Source organism: Somniosus microcephalus, chromosome 2 (assembly GCF_052327205.1).
Source record: "Somniosus microcephalus isolate GS21.2 chromosome 2, FLI_Smic_1.0, whole genome shotgun sequence".
Lineage (NCBI taxonomy): Eukaryota > Metazoa > Chordata > Chondrichthyes > Squaliformes > Somniosidae > Somniosus > Somniosus microcephalus.
In genome coordinates, this window is record NC_140988.1 from 95,070,501 (window position 1) to 95,090,268 (window position 19,768).

A 19,768-nucleotide genomic window follows, 5' to 3' on the forward strand; every position below is an offset into this window, starting at 1 on the left:
TGAGGCTTGGCCTGGCAATGAACAGCATATTACCACAAGGCAAAGCAGAAAGCTAGCAAGCTCAGTATAATGATAAGCAGACGTCCTAAGGGAGATGGAAACTATGATCTGAGGCCTGTATACATCTGAGCTCCATTCAGATGGAAAGATGATTAATATAATAAAACATAAATGTAAATTGTACGCAATGGCTCTTAAAAAGAAAAGCAAACATTAGCTTTTATTTATTCCTGTGTTGACAGATATAGTTAGCTTTTGTCTATATTTTGATATTTTTTTTAAGTGTACATGAGCAACTTTGGACAGTGCAAACATACCAAGATTGCAGTAAAATAGCAATATGTAGCATACTAATATTTATAGGTCAGTTCTCAACTTTGTCTTTCTGGTATGAAGAGGTGATCAAAAATAATTACACATTACACTATTTAAGGTGGAGGAAGGTTTCTTGCTCCCTAGTATGTGAACAATGCTACTGATCTTTAAGTTAAGCTTTAATTTTTTTCCCTACCAATAAAACATAGATTATTTCCTGTTGTTGAATTATTCCCAAATAAACTTAATAGCAATTTTTTTTTACAAAATTAGCAACTACGTAAAATATTTGCAATTTAAGAAGTTCAATTTATGTTAGTATTTACTATTGACACTTTTTTATAAAAAGAGCATGAAAACATATTTTCGCTATGGTAATTGATCCCCTACTATATTGCTCACAGACAAAAAGACAGTTAATATTGTGTTGTGTCTTTCTTCCTGTAACTGTGTCTGCTTCTCTCCCTCGCCAATCTTTTTTGTCTCCCTCCCTGTTTTTCTATTTGTTTTCCATTCTATCTTTCTCTCTTTGTATGGCTTTGACTCTCGTTGTTGTTTCCATATCTCTCTGTCTCCAACGCTTTTGTTCTCCCTTTCTGTAGATTTCTCCTTTCCTCTGTGTTTTTTCTCTTCTGTTTATCTCCCACTCTCTCTCTATGGCCACGATTTTGCCGGCACTCCACGGACCCGATTGGTGGCAGGTCAGCTGTGAAATATAAAACGTGCTCACCCGCATTTCCCGATGTCGGGTCTGCCAGCGCTGACCAGACCTGACAGGCAGCGACGGGGGACTCAATTCAAATCATTAGTGGCTTGTTTACAGCCACTTAACAATGTTTTTTCCCCCAGCTTTTTAACTTTCACAGGTCTCCCACCGGTTTCCTGCTGTGCCTAGACCTCGTCAGTGAAGCTGTGGCGGGAGATCAGTGGCCATTGAATCAGCTGATGAGTTGACAGCTTCAAATGCCAACTTAAAGCTCCCAGCTGATTCAGATATCCTCCCTTAAGCACTAGCATCTCTAAACTGCATTTTCACTACAGATTCAGGATGCTGCAAGTCTTTGCACAAGTCTTCATGCAGTCTGACCTCTCCCACCATTGACAGATCGCTTCTGTCATCTCTACTTCACCATCCATCTATTCCATCAGCATGGGTGCACTTTATACTCTCTCACCTTGGTCCTCAGATTCTGACCACGATCAGCCCCAGCACCAGCATCACCAGGCACACCAGCAGCACCAACAACACCAACCTTCTCCGCAATCACCTGAGGCTGCGCAGGACAGAGAGCATCAGCACCCGTCCACATTGCTGCCCGGGACGCCAGGGATGGCCTCATCATGGCCACATTTACTTCACTTGATGCTGCACACCCTGGCTGCCACATGATGTGCCAGGTTGGCACTACCCCACACCAACACCAGAAAGCATCCCTACAATGCCCAAGCCATTCCTTTCTCACTCATGACCATTGTGGGGGGTACCGTTATGACTCACCATTCACTGCACCTCACTAAGCCATTTCCAAACGTGCACACAAATCTGGCCAAGAAAGCAAAGTGTTGAAAATAAAGATTTCAATGTTTGACAGCACATGAACAGAAACTTTACATGAACATTGGATAAAATACACAAGTGCCTAGCCTTGTGTGTTGTTAGTTGGTATGATTGGACTAGGATGAGGGTGAGTGTGAGGGGTGGCTAGTGAGATGGGGAAGTGATAATGTAGATAGAGAGGGATGGGTGGAGGTGCAACGTAAGTTGGTGTGAGTAAGGATGTGCAGGAGTAGGGTAGGGAAGGCAGAGTGATGGGGATGTGATGAGTGGCACAGCAGGATGAAGTTGAGTGTGGCTTTGCAGTAACGTTTCGTGATCTACTGAGATCATTGAAAGGTTTATGCCACTGCAGCCTGGTCCTCCTGACGACATCCCTGCTTGTGTCCTCCTGTGCAATGTGCAACCAGGCTACGTTGGTATCCTGGGGAGGTCTCTTTCGCCCATTGGAAGGGAAGAGAACCTCCCTGCATGCTGTGACTCCCTTCATAGAACACTGACAGCACAAATGTCAAAGTAAATTTGTGCATGGTCCCTTTAAGGAAACCGGCTGATGACACTTCATAAGACCCGCTTCTTTCAATTGGCCAGGAAACTCACTGGGTGGGCTTAACAAGCCCAATCATCGTAAAGTCAAGTCGGAGGCTGGGATGGAGCCAACAGTGGGGCTGAGTCCCCCAATCAACGTCGCCTGCTTCGGATCCGAGGTAGGGAAAATCGCTGCCTATGTTTCTCACACATGCACGTTCCTTTACTAATTTACTCGATTTGCATCTTTTTTAAAAAGCCAGGACACAAAGCAAGATTGTAACCAACATATACCAAGTTGGAGAGGGTACTGGCCCAGGTAGGCATTAGCTGGGATCCGAGGTTGGCAGTGCAGAGGCCATCGGGGAACAGCTTCAATGTGTGTAAGTGAGGGAGAGAGAGAGAGTGAATAGCTAGGGGCTGAGGCCTGGGCTGGGAGAGAGTTGGGAGCTTGGGATGGGGATGGGAGTTAGAAGAAGTGGTATCTCTGTGGGGTAAATAAACATATATTCCCCCACAACAAGATGCCTCTTTCTTTCCTTCTTCCATGGCATCAGGGACTGTCTCCATTGTTCTTGGTCCCATCCCTGCAACAAAGGCTCTTTCCTTCTGCGTTGCATCCAGGGTTTCTCCCTCTCGTGCTCTGTTCCCACTCCTCAACAGATCTCGCTCCGTCACTGCTCCCATATCAACAAGCTCTCTCTAGTAAAATTGTTACTGTAGATTTCAAATTGTAATAAAAAAGGAGGTATGAAATGTATATTAGCAAGAGAAAATGTAATATAAAGTACAAACAAATGAATTAAAATTAACTACCCTGGCCGGAATTATGACCTTTACACCCGCCGAATGCGAGGGAGCCCGGTAGAGAACAGGAAGTCCGGGTTTCCCCGCAAAATGAGCGTGCGTGTGATGTCATGGACAGGTTCCCCGCCCGGAAGTCAGCCTGATTGACAAGCTGACTTCCAGTTGGGCGGGGAACGCTGGAGAAGAGGCCACAACCACAGGTAGTTGTGAGCCCCGACCCCGGGGGTGGGGGTTGGGTTGGGTCTGATCCGGTGGGGGGTGGAGGGGGCGATGGTGGGGGAACTTGGGGGGCTGGGAGGAAGCACTCCTGCTCCTCCTGGCCCACAAAGATTGCTCCCTGAGGCTGTTCTCACCTCGCCTCGCTGAGGCTGCCAGGAATCCCGAGGCCCGGGAACCCTGGCCGGCCACATTTAAACCTGCATAGCAGGTTAAATCCGAGACTTCCAGTCTCATTATATTTAAAGTGCCAACCCGCTGCCTGGGCGAGGGTTGGCTGCCCGCCCCCGTTAAAACCAGAAGTGGGCGGTTTGGAGGCAAGTTTGGGTCGGGATTTAGGTTTTTAACCCTTTAACCTCCCACCCGATCCCAACCCACCTGTTTTTTGGAGTTAAAATTCCCCCCATCTCAACAATATAGAGGAAAATAGTTTGCATACAATACAAACTACTCATAAAAATATTGATCATGAAAATTTGAATGGGAAAAAAAGAACATAAATACAGCCTCCTCCTATACACACATATACTATGCAGGTTTAAATGTGGCCGGCCAGGGTTCCCGGGCCTCGGGATTCCTGGCAGCCTCAGCGAGGCGAGGTGAGAACAGCCTCGGGGAGCAATAAAGTGCTATATTTTTTCATTACAAGTGATACAATTCAAATGATACAACAATTTTCATCAATGTTTACATGACATACAGAAATTTACACATACGTGATTAAAATTTTTTTTTTTTAATTCATTGATGGGATATGGGCGTCGCTGGCTAGGCCTGCATTTAGTGCCCATCCCTAATTGCCCTTGAGAAGATGGTGGTGAGCCGCCTTCTTGAACCGCTGCAGTCCATATGGTGTAGGTACACACCAAGAAAACAAAGGAAATAATCGTGGACTTCAGGAAGTCCAAAGGCGGAAGTCACACCCCCATCCACATCAATGGGGCAGAGGTGGAAAGGGTGGCCCGCTTTAAGTTCCTCGGAGTCCACATCACGGAAGACCTCTCCTGGTCCCTCAACACCTCCTCTCTGGTGAAGAAGGCCCAGCAGCGCCTATATTTCTTGAGGAGGCTGAAGGGATGTCATCTGTCACCCCCGATCCTTTCTAACTTCTACCACTGCACTATAGAGAGCATCCTGACAAACTGTATCACGGTATGGTACGGCAGCTGTAGCTCCCATGACCGGAAAGCCCTGCAGCGGGTAGTCAAAACTGCCCAACGCATTACCGGCACCCGGCTACCGACCATAGAACATATATATCAGAAACGCTGCCTACGGAGGGCACGGTCCATCATCAAAGACCCTACCCACCCCAGCCACAGTCTGTTCACCCTCCTACCATCTGGAAGACGCTACAGATGCATTCGCACCCGTACGACCAGATTTAGGAACAGCTTCTTTCCCAGGGCTGTCATCCTACTGAACTCCACAAATAAACACTAAAGCCTGCACATCTGCCGATGCACTTTATTATGGTCATATTTATGCTAATATATATGTACAAATGTATGTTGAAATGTTTAAGTGTCCTAATCCAAATTGTACACTCTCGGGAGCCGCAAGCCTACATTTCGTTGTACTGCACTTGTGCGCTAACAATGACAATAAAAGTTGATTTGATTTGATTTGATTTGAATGCTGTTAGGAAGGGAGTTCCAGGATTTTGGCCCAGCGACAGTGAAGGAACGGCGATACAGGTCCAAGTCAGGATGGTGTGTGGCTTGGAGGGGAACTTGTAGGTAGTGATGTTCCCATGCGTCTGCTGCCCTTGTCCTTCTAAGTGGTAGAGGTCGCAGGTTTGGAAGGTGCTGTTGAAGGAGCTTTGGCGAGTTGCTGCAGTGCATCTTGTAGATGGTACACACTGCAGCCACAGTGCGCCACTGGTGGAGGGAGTGAATGTTGAAGGTGGTGGATGGAGTGCCAATCAAGCGGGCTGCTTTATCCTGAATGGTGTCGAGCTTCTTGAGTGTTGTTGGAGGTGCACTCATCCAGGCAAGTGGAGAGTATTCCATCACACTCCTGACTTGTGCCTTGTAGATGGTGGAAAGGCTTTGGGGAGTCAGGAGGTGAGACACTCGCCGCAGAATTCCCAGCCTCTGGCCTGCTCTTGTAGCCACAGTATTTATATGGCTGGTCCAGTTCAGTTTCTGATCAATGGCAACCCCCAGGATGTTGATAGTGGGGGATTCAGCAATGGTAATGCCATTGAATGTCAAGGGGAGATGGTTAGAGTCTCGTTTGTTGGAGATGGTCATTGCCTGGCACTTGTGTGATGCGAATGTTACTTGCCACTTGTCAGCCCAAGTCTGAATGTTGTCCAGGTCTTGCTGCATATGGACACGGACTGCGTCAGTATCTGACGAGTCTCGAATGGTGCTGAACAGTGTGCCATCATCAGCGAACATCCCCACTTCTGACCTTATGATGGAGGGAAGGTCATTGATGAAACAGCTGAAGATGGTTGGGCCCAGGACACTGCCCTGAGGAACTCCTGCAGTGATGTCATGTGATTGAGATGAATGACCTCCAACAACCACAGCCAACTTCCTTTGTGCTAGGTATGATTCCAACCAATGGAGAGTTTTCCCCTTGATTCCCATTGACTTCAGTTTTGCTAGGGCTCCTTGATGCCACACTCGATCAAATGCTGCCTTGATGTCAAGGGCAGTCACTCTCACCTCACCTCTTGAGTTCAGCTCTTTTGTCCTGACAAATAGCCTGACAAAGGCTATTTGTGAAATCCAAAAAAAAACTATCACGCCAGTTGTTTGTGGCAGTGTCACTGTCGCCATATTGTAAATCCCTTTAATAGATTGTGCGACATTCACATTACTACTGTATTTTTTTTGGAAAAATAAATAGCACTACTTAATAAAAATGTCTTTGTATGATTTATTGACAAAAATATGACAATAAATTGGCATTGTTTTCTGAAACAGTGCATCTACTTTATTTTGAACTTCTTTGTTACCCTAGTGTAAAAAAGAAAGAATTGCATTTATATAGCACCTTTCACAACCATCAGACATCGCAAAGAGCTTTACAGCCAATGAAGTACTTTTTTTGAAGTGTAGTCACTAATGTAGGATACGCAGCAGCCAATTTGTGCACAGCAAGCTCCCACAAACAGCAATGTGATAATGACCAGATAATCTGTTTTTTAGTGATGTTGATTGAGGGATAAATATTGGCCAGGACACCAGGGATAACTCCCCTACTTTTCTTCGAAATAGTGCCATAGGATCTTTTACATCCACCTGAGAAAGTAGACAGGGCCTCGGTTTAATGGCTCATCTGAATTACGGCACCTCCAACAGTGTAGTTCTCCCTCAGCATCAGCCTAGATCTTCATGCTCAAGTCTCTAGAGTCAGACTTAAACCCACAACCTTCTGACTCAGAGGCGAGGGATGTACTCAAATATTGTATTCATATTTTAGTACATAAGGAGAGAATGTTCACGGCCCTTCTTGTGAAACATGATTTTATTTGCATGGGGCTGGTAAAAACAGTTAGAACAAGTCTTAAGAATGGATAAAAGTTGCATTACACAGCCATGATTGGATACTTCATTTATCAAATCTAGTGTCTTCGTTTGAAATACCAATTTTAAAGTTAATATTGTTTTTAATTTTAGCCTGAAAAATAATATCGTGCTAAACCATCAGATGATGTTACTAAGCTATTATAACATAACACATATGGAAATATTTTCAGTTTACATCTCACAGAAGTCTGAAGATTAAGCATTAACTACAGGGCTCGTTCTTGCATCTTAATATTACTCCTCGATCTCTTGTTTCTTTCTTGTGTTCTATTAGTTGCATCCCCAGAATGTAAGACTGTGGCAATAGTTAAGGATGTAATTGTAAAATGTAAGAATTTTAGTACATTTTTCAGTAAATGGGAGATCAGAGCACAGTATTAACTAAAATCCCTCTTTAAAATTTTCACAATTTCAACGGGACAGAAAACATGTTCATGTATTCAAAGTTACAAAGCCAGTTCATTACTCAAAGTAGTTGATACGGTGAATAAAACCAACATAGAAAAAGCAAAGGATCAAACATGAGCATCATACTTACACCGATTGCTGTGTCTGGGTCTCCAGCACTAAGGTAACCTAAAGCCACACGATACAGAGCTGCTAGTTCCATCTTCCTATCGCCCCCTGGTGGAAACAGATGTCTGTTTATGTATACACTTCAGTAACCGTACAATTCTAAAAATTCAGTATCCACAATTTGATTTGGTTTGGTTTGGAACCAAATATATTATATATATATTTAAAGAGTAACCATTTTACAATGGATTTATTTTAATTTAAAATAAATACTACAAATTTACTGTAAATAATACTCAATTTTAATCATTTTTGTTATATATCAAAAGAGGTGAACACATTAAAGCCTAAAATGTGCTTCACAGCAAAATGCGTTTGCATCACAAAACATTTTTTTTTCAATGAGTCAAGAAGTTAGAATTAAGATTAATGTCTATGCCACAAGCATCTATCAAGTTTGTACCAGCATATAAATGAATTTTGATATTATAGATAATTATGCTTAAGGGATTTTAGGTGGGTCAATGCTCCAAACAGCCATGGCCAAAATCTATTTAGATATATTCCAATGTAAAGATTCTTATCCACAAATGTATGAATTCAGGGTTTGTCTGGATAGCTTTATCTCCATGTCACAAATATCTTGTTTTGATTTTTTAAACCTGAGAGAGACCAATCATGGGAAACTATGCTAAAGGCTTGGATATAATGATACAAAGCTAGGTGGGAAAGTAAGCTGTGAGGAGGACACAAAGAGCCTGCAAAGGGATATAGACAGGTTAAGTGAATGGGCAATAAGGTGGCACATGGAGTATAATAATGTGAGGAAATGTGAGGTTATTCACTTTGGAAGGAACAATAGAAAAACAGAATATTTTTTAAATGGTGAGAAACTATTAAATGTTGGTGTTCAGCGAGATTTAAGTGTCCTCGTACAGGAAACACAGGAAGTTAGCATGCAGGTACAGCAAGCAATTAGGAAGGCAAATGACATGTTGGACTTTATTGCAATGGGTTTAGAGTACAAGAGTAAGGAAGTCTTACTACAATTGTACAGGGCTTTAGTGAGACCACACCTGGAGTACTGTGCACCGTTTTGGTCTTCTTAATTGAGAAAGGACGTACATGCCTTAGAGGCAGTGCAACAAAGGTTCACTAGATTGGTCCCTGAGATGAGAGGGTTGTCCTGTGAGGAGAGATTGAATAGATTGGCCTAGAAATTGGGTATAGCCCCGCCAGCACGTTTGCGCCGAAAATTTTGCGCCCGCCGCGGAGCCAGTTGTGCCCGCCCCATATTCACTTTCAGCGCCCCAAAGCGGAACCGGGCGCTGGTACAGGGTGTGTCCGCCCCGCTTGGGGCGCTGAAAGTGAATTTCAGCGCTCCCGGTCCCGCTGCGCCACCCGATGCGGTGCGGCAGGCTGCTGTACTGCAGGCCTCCCCCTTCTCTTAAGGGGGAGGTGCCTGCAACGGCCGGAGCCCCGATTGCAAGTGCCGGCAAAAGAGCCCGGCACAACGGAGAAGTGCCGGGCTCCACGGAAACCAGCCGGCAATGCCGCGGGGGGGGGGGGGTGTGGGTGGGTGGAGGAGGCCGGGGAAGGAGGTGCGGGCAGGCGGCCGCCGAAAAAGCGGCCGCCCCGCACCGCCACCTTAACTTGCGCCGCTAAGGCTGCAGTAAGGACCCGGTCTCCCGATGTTGTTAGCGCCCGCCACGGAAGAGGCGGCCGCTACTGAAGATGGGGATCGGCGTGGTTTCGGGCGGTACCGGGGCACTGCGCGCACCGATGACGTCATCGGTGCCGGCGCAGCGCTACCGGCTAACGCCGATGTTAGGGCCCACCTAATTTCGGGCGCGATGCAACTTCCGGCGCAACCCACTCTTTCGCCCCTAATTGGGCGCAAACGCAACTGAATTTCTAGGCCGTTGGGCCTATACTCTCTGGAGGTGATCTCATTGGAACATATAAGATTCTGAGGGGGATTGACAGGGGTAGATGCTGAGAGGTTGTTTCCCCTGGCTGGAGAGTCTAGAACTAGGGTGCATAGTCTCAGGATAAGGGGTCAGCCATTTAAAACTGAGATGAGGAGGAATTTCTGTACTCAGAGGATTGTGAATCTTTGGAATTCTCTCCCCCAAAGGGCTGTGGATGCTGAGATAGATAGATTTTGGACTCATGGGGAATAAAGGGATGTGGGGATCAGGCAGGAAAGTGGAGTTGAGGTCGAAGGTCAGCCATGTTCTTATTGAATGGCGGAGCAGGCTCGAAGGGACGTATGGCCTACTCCTGCTGCTAATTCTTATGTTCTTATATAGATTTCCCAGCGTGCAGCATGGTTTCCTGAGTTGGATCATTCCAATGGCTTCTGGGCCACTTTGAAGTTACCCTTTCCAGGCTGCATCAGGCCATTCATCGTAACTGATACGACTAGAATGGCTAAACAGAGATGGAGACCCTATTCTCTCAAATCATACCCCCTAGACTTTCTTCCCCTATAAATCTGTGGAGTGTCTGCTAATAAGTCTGCTATTGATCTTTTTCAATAAATATTGCCACAACTGATGATACAATTTATCTGCAATAGATTGAACGCAATAATTCACACCTTTTTAAGTTTGCCATCCTGTAGAGTGTCTGACTACTCCCAAACGCAGCAGATTATGATGTATGTATGTATAGCAAGTGCTGCTAGTGATGCTTTTTAAACAGGCTTCACATACAACCCTATTTTCCCTTGCCTCTCAAAAATAGCATCCTATCGAGAGAGAGAGCTGTACTCAAGAGGTCTTGATTTTACCAACTAGAACTACCTTGACACTTTGGTCACTGAACCAAATTGATGTTGGCTGAAAAATTGTAATCTGAACCACCAGGTTTGGTAAATTTGTCACCAATACTAGATGTTGTTTTGTGTGGCCCAGAGAAGTCCAACACCTTTTCTCTGCCTTTGTGAATGGGTGTGCAATGAGGTCCAACAGGTAAATGTTTATGCAAGCAATCTTCTGAATGTTCCCTGTCTACACTGAATTCTCAATTTGGCCTAGGAGCATTTTAGAGAGGAATCGATCTTTGACATTCTGGAAGGTACGATCTCCTTCAAGTAAATAAATTGGTCACATCAAATCCTTTTGAAAAGAACTTGCATTTCTATAGTGCTTTTCATAACCTCAGAATGTTCCAAAGTGCTTCACAGTCAACAAAGTACTTCTGAAGTCTAGACTCTGTTGTAATGTAGGAAAACACAACAGCCAATTTGCATACTGCAAGGTATCACAAACAGCAGACACCATTGTCAGAGTTGGTCGCTAGGAAAGATCTGTGATATTTAATGTACATTTTAAAGTCAGGTCTTGGCATCTGTGGCAGCTGAAGTGGGAATTGAACTCGTTTATTCCTATTGAGATAGTACACAGCAGGGCACTAATCAAAATGGCACTTAGCAAAAATGACTTGAGAACTTTGCAGAGTAGAACTACAAAATAAACATAAATAAGAACTTATACTTCAAAGAAAATTCCTCTCTGCAAACCCAGAGACCACTTTTTAGCTGATAGAAAAAACTATAAATGATAATTGTATCTTTTCTTAGGTTGGATTTTGCTACAGAGTGGAATCCAGACAGCTGGGGTGCAGTGGCAGGGTGTCCAGTAGTCTGGAAGGCCCAGATTATTGGACAGAAGGCCCAGACCATCTTGAGGACTGAGACTCATTTGCATCAGGCCGGCAGGCTGTGGCCAGAAATCGATCGCTCCAGGTCATCGCAGGCCGTCTGTGGGCCAGCGAAAGGTAGGTTCTGGGGAGAAGACCCCGATCAGCGGAGGGGTGGGGGTGGGGGGCAGAGAGTCGAGGCGGCAGCAGCCCAGGCTGGGTTGGTGGAGCCTGGAGGAGCAATCCTGCTCCTCTTGGAACCACAAAAATGAAGAGAACTCACTTTTTAGGCCAACTTCGGCCCAGCCGCCAGCCAATACTGCCGGACTGTGCACAGCACATGCTCTGCCCAGCTCAGCTCAAAAATGCCATTAATATTCCATTGGTGTCATAGGATCCTGATGTAAATATTATAATTAGCTGAGCGGCTTCTTCAGAGCATCCCAGCAAATTGGCGACGGTCGTCTCAACTCCCCAAAGCTTTTCCACCATCTACAATGCACAAGTCAGGAGAGTGATGGAATACTCTCCACTTGCCTGAATGAGTGCAGCTGCAACAACACTCAAGAAGCTCGACACCACCCAGGACAAAGCAGCCCCCTTGATTGGCACCCCATCCACCACCTTAAACATTCACTCCCTCCACCACCGACGTACCGTGGCTACAGTGTGCACTGATGCACTGCAGCAACTCGCCAAGGCTTCTTCGAAAGCACCTCCGAAACCTGCGACCGCTACCACCTAGAAGGACAAGGGCAGCAGGTGCATGGGAACACCATCATAGAGTCATAAGTCATAATGGCACAGAAGGAGGCCATTCGGCCCATCGAGTCCATATCGGCTCTCTGCAGAGCAATCCAGTCAGTCCCATTCCCCCGCTCGCCACCTGCAAGTTCCCCTCCAAGTCACACACCATCCTGAATTGGAAATATATCGCCGTTCCTTCATTGTTGCTTGGTCAAAATCCTGGAACTCCCTCCCTAACAGCAATTTGGGAGTACCTTCACCACACGGACTGCAGCGGTTCAAAAGAAGGCCCACTACTACTTGCACAGAGAAAATAGGAATGGGAAATAAATTCAGCTTTGCCAGCATCACCCACCTCCTAAGAACAAGTTTAAAAAAAAGCCAATTTGCCCTTTTGGCTACACTTTTGAAGGACAGGGAAATCCATAACAGCCCCATGAGCTCTAACTCCCTGTGAAATGTTGCATATCCTGGGGAAGGAATTTATTAAGGGTGTTGGATACAGGAAAATAGAAGGACATTTACTAGCTGAAGATTCATTATTTCTCTTCTAGCAAGAAATATAAAAACAGATTGTAAGAGCTTCTACAAGTATGTAAAAAGGAAGAGTGTAGCAAAAGTAAGTGTTGGTTGTTTAGATGCTGAGACAGAAGAAATTGTAATGGGGAATAAGGAAATGGCAGAAGCTTTAAAAAAATATTTTGTATCTGTCTTCACAGTAGAAGAGGCAAAAAGTACACCAAAAACAATGGGGAGGCAAGAGTGAGGAACTTTAATTAATTAATATCGGTAGAGAAAAAGTACTTGAGAAACTCATGAGACTAAAAGTCGAAAAATCCCCTGGACCTGTGATGTGCCAAATAACGACCTGAATCCAAGAGATTAAAGCTTAAAACTAAAGGCTTTTATTAAATAAGAACATGGCATCAAGTTAACACAGGGCAACCATCATTCATCACCGACCCAGCCCTTATGAGTAAGACCCAGCTCTTACAAGTAAGACTCACACCAATCCGGAGGATCCAGAGAGGCGGGGCTAGGGAGGAGCATTAGTGGTTACACCTGTAGAACATTCCAGACATTAACAAGAACAAGTACAACAACAACAGACAATACAAATGCCAGAACACAGAGTTATTTCATCACAACCTGATTGCCTACATCTGAGAGTACTAAAAGAGGTGGCTGCAGAGATGGTGGATGCATTGGTTGTGATCTTCCAAAGTTCCCTAGAACAGGCCCAGCGGATTTAAAGGTAGCAAATGTAACACCACTATTTAAGAAAGGAGGGAGAGAGAAAATGGAGAACTATAGGCTCGTTAGCCTGACATGAGTCATCGAGAAAATGCTAGAATCCATTATTAAGGAAGTGGTAACAGGGCACTTAGAAAATCATAAATGTTTAGGCAGAGTCAACATGGTTTTATGAAAGAAAATCGTGTTTTACAAATTTATTAGAGGTTTTTGAGGATGTAACTAGCAGGGTAGGTAAAGAGGAACTAGTGGATATAGTATATTTGTTTTCTAAAAGGTATTTGATAAGGTGCTACATAAAAGGTTATTACACAAGCCAAGGGCTTATGGAGTTGGGGCTAATATATTAGCATGGATGGATAGAGGATTAGTTAACAGACAGAAAATAGAGTAGGGATAAACGGGTCATTTTCTGGTTGGCAGGCTGTAACTAGTGGGGTGCCACAAGGATCAGTGCTTGGGCCTCAGCTATTTACAATCTATATTAATTAATGACTTAGATAAAGGGACCAAGTACAATATATCCAAGTTTGCTGATGATACAAAGCTAGGTGGGAATGTAAGCTGTGAGGAGGACACAAAAAGCCTGCAAAGCTACAGGTTAAGTGAGTGGGCAATAAGAACATAAGAGAACATAAGAAATAGGAGCAGGAGTAGGCCAATCGGCCCCTCGAGCCTGCTCCGCCATTCAATAAGATCATGGCTGATCTGATCCTAACCGACAATCCACTATCACAGAACCATCTCCTGAATCTAACAAATTAGACACATGAAATAGGAGCAGGATCAGGCTACACGGCCCCTGGGCCCGCTCCGCTACCCACAGGGCCATGACCGATCCGAACCTAGACTCATGTCCAAATTCCTGCCCGCTCCCCGTAACCCTTAATTCCCTTTACTTCTAGGAAACTGTCTATTTCTGTTTTAAATTTATGTAATGATGTTGCTTCTACAGCTTTTTGGGGCAGCATATTCCATGGACCTACCACCCTCTGAGTGAAGTAGTTCCTCTTCATCTCAGTTTTGAAAGAGCAGCCCCTTATTCTAAGACTATGCCCCCTAGTTCTAGTTTCACCCATCATCGGGAACATCCTCCCCGCATCCACCCGATCCAACCCCTTCACAATCTCATATGTTTCAATAAGATCGCCTCTCATTCTTCTGAACTCCAATGAGTAGAGTCCCAATCTACTCAACCTCTCCTCATATGTCCATCCCCTCATCCCCGGGATTAACCGAGTGAACCTTCTTTGTACTGACTCGAGAGCAAGTATGTCCTTTCTTAAGTATGGACACCAAAACTGTATGCAGTATTCCAGGTGCGGTCTCACCAATACCTTGTACAACTGAAGCAATACCTCCCTATTTTTATATTCTATCCCCCTAGCAATGAAAGCCAACATTCCATTGGCCTTCTTAATCACTTGCTGCACCTGCATACTAACCTTTTGAGTTTCGTGCACCAGGACCCCCAGATCCCTTTGTACTTCAGTACTTTCCAGTTTCTTGCCATTAAGATAATAACTTGCTCTACGATTTTTCCTGCCAAAGTGCATAACCTCACACTTTCCAGTATTGTATTCCATCTGCCAAATCTCTGCCCACGTACTTAGCCTGTCTATGTCCCCTTGCAGGTTTTTTATGTCCTCCTCACTCACTACTTTCCCTCCCATCTTAGTATCATCTGCAAACTTTGATATGTTACACTCGGTCCTCTCCTCCAAATCGTTAATATAGATTGTAAAGAGTTGGGGACCCAGCACTGGAGGTGGCACATGGAGTATAATGTGGGGAAATGTGAAGTTATTCACTTTGGTAGGAAGAATAGAAAAACAGAATATTTTTTAATGGTGAGAAACTATTAAATGTTGGTGTTCAGAGAGATTTAAGTGTTCTCGTACAGGAAACACAGAGAGTTAGCATGCAGGTACAGCAAGCAATTAGGAAGGCAAATGGAATGTTGGCCTTTATTGCAAGGGGTTTGGATTGCAAGAGTAAGGAGTTTTACTACAATTGTACAGGGTTTGGTGAGACCACACCTGGAGTACTGTGCACAGTTCTGGACTCCTTATCTGAGGAAATATATACTTGCCTCAGAGGTGGTGAAACAAAGATTCACTAGATTGATCCCTGGGATTAAAGGGTTATCCTATGAGGAGAGATTGAGTCGATTGGGCCTATGCTCTCTGCAGTTTAGAAGAATGAGAGGTGATCTCGTTGAAACATATAAGGTTCTGTGTGAGATTGACAGGGTAGATGCTGAGAGGTTGTTTCCCCTGGCTGGAGAGTCTAGAACTAGGGGGCATAGACTCAGGATTAGAGGTCGGCTATTTAAGAATGAGATGAGGAGGAATTTCTTCACCCAGAGGGTTGTGAGTCTTTGGAATTCTCTACCCCAAAGGGCTGTGGATGCTGAATCATTGAGTATATTCAAGGCTGAGATAGATAACTCTAGGGGAAACAAAATATATGGAGATCGGGCAGGAAAGTGGGGTTGATGTTGAAGATCAGCCATGATCTTATTGAATGGCGGAGCAGGCTCAAGGGGACGTATGACCTACTCCGGCTCCTAATTATGTAAGGCTTAAGTTGCTTAAAGAGCAGTGTCTGAAGTTATCTTCCCCTTAGGTTGGCAATAATATCCTATTTGTGTGTGTTAAAAGGCAAACAAATAAATCATATTGTCCCTCCCCCATTCTTTGAAACATAGGGGGCGATTTTCTCACTGGAGGCGGGTTTCAGTTTGGGTGGGTTTGAAACTCGCCTCCACTGATAGTTTTCAAAAATTTGCGAGTTTTCAAAAATTAGCGATTTTCCCATTATTGGCCACTTGATTTCAGAGGTGTGGGATGCCCTTGGTCAATTAGTGTTTTGGGACTGAAACTCGCCTTTGTTGACAGCACTTTTCCAGTCTGATTTTATGGCTTCTTGCTCCCTTGGCTCATTCCACAGGATTTCTGCCTATCTTGCACCACCTGCAACATATTTTGAGAAACCACTATGTCCAATTCCAAGGCAAGAGCCTCCTCGAGGCTCTTGGATGAGGCGCTGCAAAAGTTGTTTGAGGTGGTGACAGCTAGCATGGAGGTGCTCTTCCACTCATCTGGGAGGAAGAGGCCTGCCAAAGAAACCTCTGTGGGTCCAGCTGGCAAGGGATATAACCTCCAGATCTGTGTGAAGATTGGGAGAATGTTTATGTGTATTGATGAAATGCCATCCCTGTTGGAAAGCATTAAAATGATTTGAAGCCAAAATGTTGGCGTTATGGCATCTGTTCTTTCGCCTTAAGCAGCTCCACATTGCGGCCTCCGCCGCACTTGCGTTGTCAGGTTGGTGGCCTGAGTGAAAGGAGGCCAGAGAGTCATGTCCATTTTCAATGATGTCCTAGGATGGAGCCAAGGACATGTGCCAACTTGGGCAACCTATGCAAATCTGGCCAGGATAAGTTCATCCCTTGCATCCCGGGCAGCCATGTGCTCGCGTGCTGCCACTGCCGCTGGTCGGTACACCGGCGCTCTGACCTCCTCCTGCTCCTGCTCCTCCTGATCCTCGTCCTCCTCCTCCAGATCCTCCTCCTCCTCCTCAACCTTCTCCTCATCTGAGGAGGGCTGGAACTAAGCCGCTTGCTCATCAGGAAGCTCCAAGCCACAACGCTGTGCCATGTTGTGCAATGTACAGCAGACCACGACCATTCTGGAGACCCTGTATGGTGTATACTACAGGGCTCCACCTGATCGATCAAGGCATTGGAAGCGCATCTTCAACAACCCAATGGCTTGCTCTATGATGGACCTGGTTGAAGTGTGGCTGGCGTTGTAGTGCTCTTCAACCTCGTTAGCCGGCCTCCTGATCGGCGTCATTAACCACTTCTTCAGGGGGTAGCCTTTGTCACCAAGGAGCCATCCGTTAAGTTGGTTTGGTGGATTGAAAAGCGGATGAACACTAGAGTGCCACAGGATGAAAGAGTCTTGGCAACTTCCACAGAACTTTGCGCAACATGCAAGAACTCCTTCTTGTGGTTACACACCAGCTGAGCGTTGAGGAAGTGCAAGTCCTTTCGGTTGACAAAGATAGCTGGGTTGTGATGGGGTGCCTTAAGGGCCACATGTGTGCAGTCTGTGACGCCCTGCACCATTGGCATGCCTGCCATATTTGCAAAGCCAACCGAACGGACGGTTATACTTGCTTGATCCCTTGTGAACTGGATGTAATTGTGGGCTTTAGCAAAAAGGGCATCGGTAACCTGCGTGATGCAACTGTGGGCGGCCGACTGGGAGATGCCGCTGATGTCTGCTGATGATCCCTGGAAGGAGCCTGAGGCAAAGAAGTTGAGTGCGGTGGTGACATTGACAGCCACTGGTAAGGGGTGTCCACCCGTTCCTCTGGGCACCAGGTCTTGCTGCAGCAGGCCACAGATCTCTCGGACAACCTCTCACGAAAGTCTCAGCCTCCTTTGGCACTGCTGCTCACTCATGTTGAGGTAGCTCATCCTTTGTCTGTAAACCCTCTGTCGGGGGTATCTCCTGTGGCGAGGTGCCTCGATGCACTGGTGCCTTCTGCCCTGTGCAGCATCAGGTGGCTGAGCAGGAGGTTGGGGCTCCTGCTGGTATTGCTCCTGAGGTGCCTGAGCAGGAGGTTGGGGCTCCTGCTGGTGTTGCTCCTGAGCTGCCTCGTTCTGCTGCTGCCCTGGATGGTCCTCATCCTCATCTGAGGTCCATGCAGAGAGAAAACAAATGGTTCCTATGCTGCTTGCAGATGCCTCCTTTGGGGAAGCGCTCATTGCAAGCCGGGAGAGGGTCTTCCAAGGGGGTCCCACAGTTGATTGATTCAAGCTGCAGCACCACCAACTTCGGAAGGCCTTTTAAAAGTGCTCAGAGACCTTTTAAAGCCAAGGTCTGGCACCTGCAAGTAATCCTTGCTGCAATAACCAATGTCTCGTTAGACCTGCAGCTGTGAGGAGGCCGCCCACGAGTCAACCCGCCAGGTTTACCTGCCATGGTTCAGGAGGTGCGTGGTGCACACCGAAATCGTCGCAAAATCACGAGGGCCTCTCAAAATAGGCTTAGAGAGGCCCTTAATGAGCATTTAATGATAACAAGTATCGCTGTGGCCAGCTGGAGGCGGGACCATTTCCCGACCTCCAAAACTAGCACCGGTAAAATCCCGCGGAGGAACCCGACCTCATTGAATCTGATTTTCCTGCCTTTCCCGCCTCCAAACCCACCTCCTCCGATGGCAGAAAATCGCCCCCAGAGTCGTACAGTACAGAATGAGGCCATTTGGCCTATCGTGCCTATGCCAGCTCTTTGAAAGAGCTATCCAATTAGTCCCACTCCCCTGTTCTTTCCTCAGACATAGCCCTGCAAAGTTTTCCTTTTCAAGTATATATCGAATTCTATTTTGAAAGTTACTATTGAATCTGCCTTTCGGGCAGTGCATTCCAGATCATAACAACTCGCTGTGTTAAAAAACTCTCCTCATCTCTCCCCTGGTTCTTTTGCCAATTATCTTACATCTGCATCCTCTGGTTACTGACCCTCCCGCCAGTGGAAACAGTTTCTCCCTATCTACTTTATTAAAACCCCATATAATTTTGAAACAGCGAATTAAATCTGAAAGGTCACCATAAATCTCCTGCCTGGGTGCCAAACAATAGTTGATTGTTGAGAATTTCAAAGCTTTGTTCATGAAGTTCAATTTTCTCCAATACTCTTAGCAACAGGAAATGATTAGCTCCCACCCATTTCTGTAGTTCTTTATAAAGTGCTGCTATATTATTAGAAGTACAAGACTTATTTAGCATCATAAAGATATGGAAAGTCATAATCCAAAAGCAAAATACAGCAGATACTGGAAATCTGAAATAAAAACAAAAAATGCTGTAAACACTCAGCAGGTCAGGCAGCTTTTGTGGAGAGAGAAACAGAGTTAACGTTTCAGGTCGATGACCTTTCATCAGAACTGAAAAAAGTTAGAGATATAACAGGTTTTAAGAAAGTGCAGTTGCAGGGAAAGGGGGGAGAGGAGGAAAGAACAAAAGGGAAAGTCTGTGATAGGGTGGAAGGCAGGAGAGATTAAATGATAAAAGGGATGGTAGTGCGAGGCAAAAGGAGATGGTAATGAGACAAGTACAGGAATAAAAGATGGGTTTAGAAGAGGTGTAATTGGGAATAGCAGAATCATCAATAGCTGTCATCCAAAAAAATGGGGGCAGCGATTATGATCTGAAATTGTTGAACTCGATGTTGAGTCCGGAAGGCTGTAAAGTGCCTAATCAAAAGATGAGATGCTGTTCCTCGAGGTAGCGTTGAGCTTCATTGGAACAGTGAGGGAGGCCGAAGTCAGAGAGGTCAGAGTGGGAGTGGAGCGGAGAATTAAAGTGACAGGCGACCAGAAGCTCAGGGTAATGCTTGCAAACTGAATGGATGTGTTCTGCAAAGCGGTCATGCAATCTGTGTTTGGTCTCCCCAATGTGGAGGAGACCGCATCGTGTGCAGCGAATACAGTATACTAAATTGCAAGAAGTACAAGTAAATCGCTGTTTCACCTGGAAGTCATAATGTGTGTTTACATGTATTGTTCATTTAAAATGTCAAGGGAAGCACACCTCATGTAACAGGACTGCAACATTTTTAATGAC

The 19,768-nt window shown here is 45.5% G+C and overlaps 1 protein-coding gene across 6 annotated transcripts in view; it reads right to left on the bottom strand.

The window, feature by feature from the left end:
- The window catches only part of LOC147122817 (tetratricopeptide repeat protein 29-like), a 547,513-nt gene that overhangs the window by 299,453 nt on the left and 228,292 nt on the right, over positions 1-19,768 (bottom strand). For all 6 annotated transcript variants that reach the window (XM_086011402.1, XM_086011395.1, XM_086011389.1 and 3 more), the window contains one exon: positions 7,505-7,590. In XM_086011402.1, coding sequence (XP_085867528.1) covers positions 7,505-7,590 — 86 coding nt within the window. The remainder of the gene's footprint in view (positions 1-7,504; positions 7,591-19,768) is intronic.